A 10,123-nucleotide genomic window follows, 5' to 3' on the forward strand; every position below is an offset into this window, starting at 1 on the left:
TACCCAATTAAACTGTATGTGTCCGTTTCATATTATCCCACTTCAGATTCATACTATATTAGAAGTAGCTTGACCTGTTATGTCTTTCTGAGGACATTAGGGTTGTCCGCACAATCTGTGTATCCACGCACACAAACAGTTGGTCTGCACACATATATGTAACATTTAATCAGTGCACAGGCAATGTATCTGTGTACACAGTTGCTGAGCCGTACAAATTAACAAGTGTACGCTCTTTCACACAACCGGTGTACGTGTGTAGAAGCAGCTGGCACTTGCGCTCTGTGAAATGTGTGACCATATCCTTTGCTTCAGAGAATCCAATGTTAGTCATATTCAGAGTATACCAACCAATATTAATGACTAAATTTATGCCCTCTGTTTTCAATAGGTTTAATCTAAGCAGAATCTAATAGGGTACAACCTAACGTGTCTAACATTAAATCTACTTGCTCTTTTTTATTTCTTAATGCAGATTAGCGTAGAAATGGCAGGGAGGAGATTTGATTGATTAGTTGGTTGCATCTATATCTCTCATTTTTCTCTAAGGAACTCAAGGTGGCCTACAAGGTCCTCACCCTCCTCATTCCACCCCCTCAATAGCCCTATGAGGTAGCCAAGGCCACATTTACTGAACTTCATAGTTGGGTGGAAATTTGAACCCTGGTCTCCCAGGTCCTAGTCCGACATTCTAAATATCACACTACCGCTGTCTCTTAACTTATGGAAAAATAAGTGCAGTACAGTGGTACCTCGGGTTAAGTACTTAATTCATTCCAGAGGTCCGTACTTAACCTGAAACTGTTCTTAACCTGAAGCACCACTTTAGCTAATAGGGCCTCCTGCTGTTGCTGCGCCACCGGAGCACAATTTCTGTTCTCTTTTTTTATATATATAATAAATTTTTTTTGATTTTGCATAGTTATACATTTTTATCCAAAATACAACCAATTGTCTCTTTTTTGAACTTCCTTCAGCGTCTCTGACAATCATCCGTGTTTATAACTTTAGTTACACATTCCCTTCTTTCGTATTGCCATTATACTTCCCTTCTCCCACTATTTCATATTAACAATACTTCTCTATTTTTACAGTGCCTCTTGAAATCCCACTAGCGTTGTGTTCACTCCACATATGTTTTTCAGATAATCTACAAACTTTCCCCAGTCTTCGATGAACTTTTGGTCTTTGGTGTATCTGATTTTCCCAGTTAATTTATCCAGTTCTGCATATTCTATCAATTTCAGTCTCCATTCTTCACAATTTCTGTTCTCATCCTGAAGCAAAGTTCTTAACCTGAAGCACTATTTCTGGGTTAGCGGAGTCTGTAACCCGAAGCGTATGTAACCCGAGGTACCACTGTAATAACCAGTGCTTTTTTTTTCTATAAAAAAGAGGTGCTGGAACTCAACACAAATAGCACCCCCATTCTCTTAGAATAGCATTGGCACCCACCTGAGAGGTGCCGGAACTGAGTTCTGGTGAGTAAAATAACCCACCTTGGTAATTTGCCTAATTTGACTGATTTGCCTAAACCTGTCGGAAGACACTCTCTCTCCTAAAGAAAACCAGTCCTTGCATATGTCACCCATCAAGAGCCCCCACAAACATGTGAGGCACTGCTACAAAGCAGGAACTTACTCATTAGGTGTAGCACCTTCATTAAGCTGTTTACGTCCCATAAAAATAGCGAGTGATACAAAAGAGAGATATGGATCTCCTATGACGTGTCTGACATCTTGGGATTGATGAGGCCGGTTGTTAAGGGAGATTCTAGCTGTGTCACTCACCATTCCTGGGGTGCCTCACTTCCCATAGGAGCGGCCAGAAAATGGGTATAAAGAGGAGCTCTGGTCTGCAAGCTCATCATTCGAATCCATTGCAGCGTGTCCTTCATTCTTCCACATTTGTCCAACGAGGTAAGTTCAAGGCTTAGATCTTTGATAATCTTCCTTCTCTTTAATGCATGGAACCATCTGCAGCTTTAACCAATATACTATTCATTTTGTAGGATCGTGGTGCAAAGGGTTGATTTGGATTCTTGATACAGTATAGATTTCCTCACAATCAATGGAGGGAGAGGGTCATCCATCTAGATTTAAGTGAGGAACAGGAGGATCTGTTGAGAGTTCTTCTTCTGTTCTCTAGTCCAGGCAGGGAAATACCTAGTGGTTGGCTAGGTTGCCCCCACCCAGGGCCCAGACTGTGGGTGCGCAAAATTTTGCCTCCGTTGGCGCTTCGGTGAACGAATCTGGCTGCTTGCACTGGCCATTGCAGGAGCCCTGTGGAGTCCCTTCCCCACTTGGCTGGCAAAGCTGGTGGTTAGCTTGTGCAGTGTGGCTTTCCATTACAGGGCCATACATCATAGAATGCCTGCTTTTCCGGCACTCCACTCCTGCTTGCCTTGAGAGCAGCCTTTCAGTTGATGTGCTGGCTGAGACATGTCAGAAGAGCCTCTTAATTTACTATAGCCGAGTGGCTTTCCTTTGTTTCTTTCCCGCTTCGGCCAATTTCCAGTACACACACACCGTTGCAAGTTTGCCAGGGAGATAGGGACCGTTGATTTAAGTAGGGCTTTCTTCTGAGAAAAGTGTGGAACCTCAAAGTTATTGCCTTTCTGCTGGCACCTTGTCAAAGGTAACAAAGAGGCAGTTGAAATATGGCCAGAAGTTCTGTCTCTGCCATGCCAGATTTAGGCGGCAGTCCTTTGTAACCAGTTTCCTAGGAGTAAGCCCCATTGAACTCTGTGAGGTTTGCCTTTGAGTAGTCATTTATAGGCTTGTTCTGTTAAATGTCCCACTTGAGAGTCATTTATGATAACAACATGGTTTTTCCTTTTCATGAAATGGGGGTGGGCACCAATACAGCACAAAGGAGCCCAGATTTGTTTCTGGGTACAGTGGTACCTCGGGTTACATATGCTTCAGGTTACATACGCTTCAGGTTACAGACTCTGCTAACCCAGAAATAGTACCTCAGGTTAAGAACTTTGCTTCAGGATGAGAACAGAAATCATGCTCCACCGGTGCAGAGGCAGTGGGAGGCCCCATTAGCTAAAGTGGTGCTTCAGGTTAAGAATGGTTTCAGGTTAAGAACAGACCTCCGGAACGAATTAAGTACTTAACCCGAGGTACCACTGTATATGTATTTCCTGCTAAGGTTTGGAGGTGAAATGCGGGCATGCAGTGTAGCTACTGTATCCACAAACATGCAGAAGATTGTTGTATTTGGGAATGGGTGATGGCACCTGAGCAGCTGAGATCACAGCAAATGAATTGGGGTGTCCTCACCAACAGCAATGCTTGAATGATAGCTGCAGCTAAGCCAGAGATTGCATCCTTACCTAAACCTGTTCCAAGAGACATTTTAATCCTTTATGATTATCAAGGGATAAATCTGTCAGACAAAGGTTCACTGAGGAATTGTTCCCAGAAGAAGCCTTATACATCCATTCCCTGTTTGCAAGGCCAGACCTGCTTAGCTGGTGCAGGGGAGCCATGTTGTTCACATTATCTGGCCTCCGTATCTACACCAGATATATGGTTTGGCTTGCTAGCTGGCAGCCAACCAGGTAGCACTGAAGAAACAGATCAAGGCAGAAAGTACAGGAAACAGAGAGATGAAGTTAGGGATTCTGAAGGTGGTCAGTTGGTCACTGGGTTGCACCAATTCAAATCACAGGGCAAGGATCACCCAATGGAAGGATCCTCCGTGATAAGAATCCTTTGTTTCAACAGTGACTTTCATGTAGGGGGAACTGCTAAGTAACCTGAGAAGAGGTGAGGAAAATAATTTGGATCCTGGGGCGAGGCATGGAATCCATGAATGAGGGAGGGGAAGTGGTCTGCTTGAAAAATGGCCCTGGGAAAGAAGGGCACACTAGGAAACAAACAGCCTTTTATGGTTAGTTGGGGAACAAGAGGGATAGCGGCATAGCTGCAGCTGCGGCGAAACGAGAGTGCAGGTGGCGGGGTCTGCTGCTTGGCTGAATCCCAGTAGGGGGCAGTGTCTCTTCACATGTTGAGTTTCAGCTTATGGCCTTCTCCCCCCCTCCTGTTTTCACCTGGGTCAGGCTCCTTGTTCCACCTGCGTCCTCTTTGTGACCATTACCCAAATGGCCTACCCTCCAGCATTCTTCAGATGAAAATATGGAGTAAGGTGGTGTGTTTTTGTGTGTATTTATGTATACATGCATGCATTCAACCATGTGATCCAACACACTGCCAGTCGCCACCTCTACTCTCTGGTGCTGCAGCCTGGACACAAGTTGACCACCATGAGAATGAGGCCCTTTAAGAAATGAGCATTGCAGCCAGCAGTGTGCATTAACTATGCTTTGTCCACTTTCCAGGTCTAACGCACCACACAAAAGCCGAAAGATGAGCCAGCAAAAACAAAGTGGGGGTGGCTGTTGCTGCTGCGGCGGTTCAGGGGGCGGCTGCTGCTGCTGCTCTGGAGGTGGTGGCGGAGGCTGCGGCAGAGGAGGATATGGCGGACAGTCCGGCGGAGTCATCATTATACCAAGCGGAGGTGGATATGGAGGCGGCCAGCAAAAGATCCCAGTGGTTGTTGGCGGAGGATCTGGAGGAGTTTGCTGCGGAGCCAGTAGCGGTGGCGCAGTGTGCTGTGGATCATCCGGCGGCAGTGGCCAGTCTTCTGGGTGTTGCGTTGGAGGTGGAATGGGTGGTGGATATGGAGGTGGATATGGAGGTGGCCAGCAAAAGATCCCCATAGTTGTTGGTGGAGGATCTGGAGGGGTTTGCTGTGGAGCTAGCGGCGGCAGTGGCGGTGCAGTATGCTGCAGCTCGTCCGGCGGCAGTGGCAGCGGTGGCGCCGTTTGTTGTAGCTCATCCGGTGGTGGAAGCTCAGGTGGGGTTAAGGTGATTGGAGGAGGATCCAGTGGAGGATGTGGCGGCAGTGGGAAAACCATTGTTGTACCTGGTGGAAGCAGTGGTGGTGGCAGTGGTGGAGCTGTCTGCTGCAGCAGTGGCAGTGGCGGAGCTGTGTGCTGCAGCAGCAGCAGTGGCGGAGCTGTCTGTTGCAGCAGCGGCGGATCTGGTGGTGGATCCTCACAGACCAAGTGCCCCATTGTCGTCCCACCATGCATTGGGCAAACCAAGCAGGTCTGCCCATTGCCAAGCATCAAGTAAAATGCAGCATTTGCCAAGCAACCCAAGAAAAGCTAACTTTGCTACCTCGCATCAGCATCCTGACAACGACATGCTAAACCCAAGACACTTCTGCAGGCACTTTCATTCTTCAATAGCATTTAATGTTCAGTGTGTGGCTCATTCTTCAATGTAATTTATGAATGTGTGTGTGTGTGTTTGTGGTGGATGGGTGTTTCCTCATCCACCCACTGCTGCTGATTTCCTTGTTTCAATCTCCCTTAATGCATGGGAGAGAATAAAGCTTATCTCAAAATCAACACATCTATGATGTCTTTTTCTGCCATCTGAATTCCATTGTCATAATCCGTTTGGCACATGCCTCTTTTAAGTTCAGCTTCATTAAATTTGTGTACCACCTCCTGCTAAGGAAGTCCCAACATTATCCCAACCAAAGTTTTTTTAAAAAAAACAACCTCCCACAATGCAGTAATAAAATCACTGTCAGGAGCAGCTGGCTGGTGCAGCAGTTAGAAAAAAGTCCCCCCCCCCCAATAGCTTTAGAACTCATGGACATTCAATAAAGATGAATGTTGCAATATTCAGGGCAGCACAGTTAAAATATGGGAAAAGAAGGCAAAGATGGCCAAGAACATGGATGACTTTAAAATTCATGGAAAAGTTCATGGAGGAGAAAGCTACCAATAGTTGCTAGCCATGATGACTGTGCTGTACCTCCACACTAAGGGGCAATTGGCATCTGTGTGTCTTGAGAGTGCACCTCTGAGGTGAAGTTAATTTGCTGTGTTAACAACAACAAAGCAAGCTCTCTGGCTCGCAAGACTGGGCAGTGCGCATTGTGGTCTCAGGCTGCCCAGATGACAAGACTCCCCTGTCTGCCTCACTGATGTGGTCCACAGGAAAGCAGAGCAGTATGTTTGGCACCAGCTTGGCTGCCAGAAGGAGGCATATTAGGCACCATCCTATCATGGGTGGCACCTGGCTTGAGAGCAGTACATGTGAAAAGGATCTAGGAGTCTTGGTTGACCACAAACTTGACATGAGCCAACAGTGTGATGCAGCAGCTAAAAAAGCCAATGCAATTCTGGGCTGCATCAATAGGAGTATAGCATCTAGATCAAGGGAAGTAATAGTGCCACTGTATTCTGCTCTGGTCAGACCTCACCTGGAGTACTGTGTCCAGTTCTGGGCACCACAGTTCAAGAAGGACACTGACAAACTGGAACGTGTCCAGAGGAGGGCAACCAAAATGGTCAAAGGCCTGGAAACGATGCCTTATGAGGAACGGCTAAGGGAGCTGGGCATGTTTAGCCTGGAGAAGAGGAGGTTAAGGGGTGATATGATAGCCATGTTCAAATATATAAAAGGATGTCACATAGAGGAGGGAGAAAGGTTGTTTTCTGCTGCTCCAGAGAAGCGGACACGGAGCAATGGAGCCAAACTACAAGAAAGAAGATTCCACCTAAACATTAGGAAGAACTTCCTGACAGTAAGAGCTGTTCGACAGTGGAATTTGCTGCCAAGGAGTGTGGTGGAGTCTCCTACTTTGGAGGTCTTTAAGCAGAGGCTTGACAACCATATGTCAGGAGTGCTCTGATGGTGTTTCCTGCTTGGCAGGGGGTTGGACTCGATGGCCCTTGTGGTCTCTTCCAACTCTATGATTCTATGATCTAAGGGACTCCAATCTGGATTTGTATAGGTTTTACTCCTTAGCCTTTTCTTCTCCTGAAGATATCCCAGAAGGCAGTGGAGGTTTAGGATGAGAGTTTTCCTTCTCCTTGCCACATTGACCGGTTCCACCTCCCCCTCACTTCCCTCTACATCACATGCAGAAACAGCCTTCTTGACCACTGGACCCACTATAGGTCTCCTTCAGTCCATCTGCCGGAGCCTGTCTTTGCATGCAGGATAAGTCCCTAACTCGCAGAGGGTTAGAGCACCAATAGCCACTCTCACCTGGCTTAGCCAGCAGTACTACTTCAGCTTCAGGGACCACAGATGTGCTGGAGTCTTTCTTGAGGGTTCCTTCTTGAGGGATCTGGGGAACTGTGAGAACAGGATGCTGGACTAGATGAGTCATTGGCCTAATCCAGGAGACTACTTTAAGTTCTTCTCTTATGCTCTGCTAATGCTCTAGAGGTGAGTTGACCAGAAGAGTCTGGGCAGGGCGGGTCCAAAGGAAAAACCCACACATGTTCAACCGGCTGGAAGATCAAAGCCAGCACATTCCAATCAGAGAGGAAGGAATGCATGATAGAGGAGATAGGTAAAAGGAAAGGGGAAGAGCAAAGAGCTAGGCTATGGGAAATCTCAGCAACTTAGGAGACAGCGCAGGGGGAAGGAAAAGGCAGCACGTCTGGTGTATCGCTCAGTGTATTCATGTGGCACCAGGAAATAATAAAATAATAACTAAATAATTGAATTCAAACCCAGAAATTGTGGAAGCGAGCTGGAGAGTCCTTGTGGTTCATGAGGAGAACCTCTGCAGAGCCCGAATAGTATGTCAGTGAGGGCAAAGGAAACCCCAAAGAGACCTGAGGTTCAGCGGGGCTTTGTTTAGGCTGCTTCGCCTCCCCGCCTAACAGCTGGTGTGTGGGGTGGTGCAGTAGCAGCTGCTTTTCTGCACATCCTCCAGCCTCCTGCCAGCTCCAGAGCTTCAATTCTGGTTGTGAATATTTTTGGATACAGTATTTTTGTTATGGATTGAAGAGAGAGCTGCAGAGAGGGTGCTTAAAGGGTTTTGAGAGGGTGCTCACCATTTTACATGATTTCAAACTGGTCCTGTTAGCTAAGGATGATGGGAATTGTAGTTCCAAAACATCTGGAGGGCCGGAGTTTGCCTATGCCTGGAATAAAATATAATAAAATTTGGATTTAGGGTTTTCCCTCAAGATTGAGGAGGGCATGTGTCCTATCTCCTGTTTGTGAAGCAGTGTCGGCACTTCTTCTGACAGGAAATGCTCTGTTGGTGGGGGGGGGGGGGGACACAGAAGAAAATGGTGAGTTGAGGAGAGTCAATTAGGGGGGAGGGAGAAATGTCCCTATTTTCATCTGAGGAGTGTTGGAGGGTATGGAATGCAGGACTAGATGGACCCTTGGCTTGACCCAGCAGAGGTCTTTTTGTGTCATTAGGCCATTAGATGATGGGAACTGCCCTGCGTTCTTCAGATGAAAAGCGTTATACCAATTTAATGATTGAATGAATAAACGAAAGAATAATAAACTATGTTAACTGTGATGGAGCGATTTATTTCCAAGAGACATAGAGTAATTTGGTGTGCCACTCTTTTATGTTGGAACTGTTCTCCAAGTTTCATTGTCTCCTTCTCCCTCTAGTGGCCAAAAAGAAGGAACAACCTCCACCAGTCAAGGGGTGTGTGTGTGTGTGTGTGTGTGTGTGTGTGTATGAGAGAGAGAGAGAGAGAGAGAGAGAGAGAGAGAGAGAGAGAGAGAGAGAGAGATATTATTTGGCTGCAGGCGGCATGTTGGGATCAGGAATGGAATGTTCCTGCGGACTTGCCATGTTTGGAATGAATGATTCATCCAGCTTTAGGTCAAACTGTTCTTGGATTTGGATGTTCCACTCAGGTACTCTGCGGTGAGGTGCCAGGAAGCCACAGGCTTAAGTGGGTCATGTTGAACCTCACCTGTTGATGTTGAAGTTGGAACATCCCAGAAGCCAGAAGCAATTGGCCAATGACATTCCAGCAGCTGGAAGAAGACTGAGGAACTTCTTCTTTCCAGATTTGGAGGAACATGCTAAATGCTCAGGGGAGAGGAGACCCCAGATCAGTAGTCACAACATCCAGCAAAGCTCCTCATGAGCATAAACAGAGAATTGTTACTTGGTAATGAGGATAGATCTGTCTGGGTCCCTTTCAATTCTATTGATTGGATGTATTGTCTTCTTATCTATCCTTTACTCTGACAGTTCTAGGAACATCGGAATCTGCCTTATACAGAGTCAGGCCACTAGAACATCAAGCTCAGTGTTGCCTACAACGCCTGACAGCAGCTCTCCAGAGTTTCAGAGAGGGCATTCCCAGTCCCACCTGGAGATGCTGCAGTTGGAAGCAGGGACTATCTTCATGGATGAGGCCCTAAGCTACTGAAGGTAATGGGGCCCTTTATATGTCCAGCTGTCCTTTGTCAACAACAAATTGTTGCTGTTTTTGTGTGTTGAATATACGCTATATGGTAATTTATGGACCCAATAGGTATCTAAAGCCATTTGCACGTGTTGCCATGCAACCAGTCCATGCAGAATGTAGGAACCCTATATATGGAAATGAGCAAATCGGTGATATTTTAGGGAGCAGGCTAGCAGGCGGGGCCCATGACTTACATCATAGGAGCCTACACAACATAAAACACTGTTGCTGTATGTAGGTTTTATTTTACCATATTTTTAATACCATAACACTCACTTTTTTCCTCCTAGAAAGTAAGGGGAAATGTCTGTGCGTGTTATGGAGCGAATGCCTATGGGTGGCGGGGGGATCTGCTGCAGTCGTGAGCAGAGGATCCATGGTTCCCCTTCCTTTCCTCCTCCGTGGCTCGCTTTGAAACAGCAAAGCGGGAGAAGAGCTGCTGAGTGGGGAGGAGAGAGGGACAGAGAGCCTGCTTGCTTTAAAGGAGCAAAGCGGGAGAGGAGAGGAGCCTTCTCCTCTTATTCCCCTCTTCTGCATTATTAACAGCATCCTTCTCCACCCACCCCACGCGTGCTCCTTGTCCCTTGAGTGCTTTTCCTTCCCTCCCCACTTAAAATGTGGTTACAAGGCATGGATCCACATGGATCCTCAGGATTTTTGGATTGGGCTACCCCAAACTCACCGTCAGATCACATGTCTGTGGCCACAGCATGAACCACAAAAATCATACACCCACTGTTTCATTTAGAATATTTTTTTCTTGTTTTCCTCCTCTAAAAACTATGTGCGTGTTATGGTCGGGTGCGTGTTATAGAGCGAAAAATACAGTATTTGTTTTTTATC

General features: G+C 46.6%; 1 protein-coding gene across 1 annotated transcript; it reads left to right on the top strand.

The window, feature by feature from the left end:
• Window positions 1-1,765: 1,765 nt before the first annotated feature.
• On the top strand, window positions 1,766-5,428 carry LOC308575219 (uncharacterized protein). The gene is made up of 2 exons (XM_081173850.1): window positions 1,766-1,919; window positions 4,352-5,428. The coding sequence occupies exon 2, from the start codon at window positions 4,380-4,382 to the stop codon at window positions 5,148-5,150; it is 771 nt and encodes a 256-aa protein (XP_081029976.1). The 5' UTR covers window positions 1,766-1,919; window positions 4,352-4,379; the 3' UTR covers window positions 5,151-5,428.
• The last annotated feature ends 4,695 nt before the right edge of the window (window positions 5,429-10,123 follow it).

Source organism: Podarcis bocagei, assembly GCF_964188305.1.
Source record: "Podarcis bocagei genome assembly, chromosome: 16".
Taxonomy (NCBI): Eukaryota; Metazoa; Chordata; class Lepidosauria; order Squamata; family Lacertidae; genus Podarcis; species Podarcis bocagei.

Bases quoted from the DNA above. Each gene is read 5' to 3' on its own strand.
- LOC308575219 (XM_081173850.1), top strand. From the start codon at position 4,380: ATGAGCCAGCAAAAACAAAGTGGGGGTGGCTGTTGCTGCTGCGGCGGT.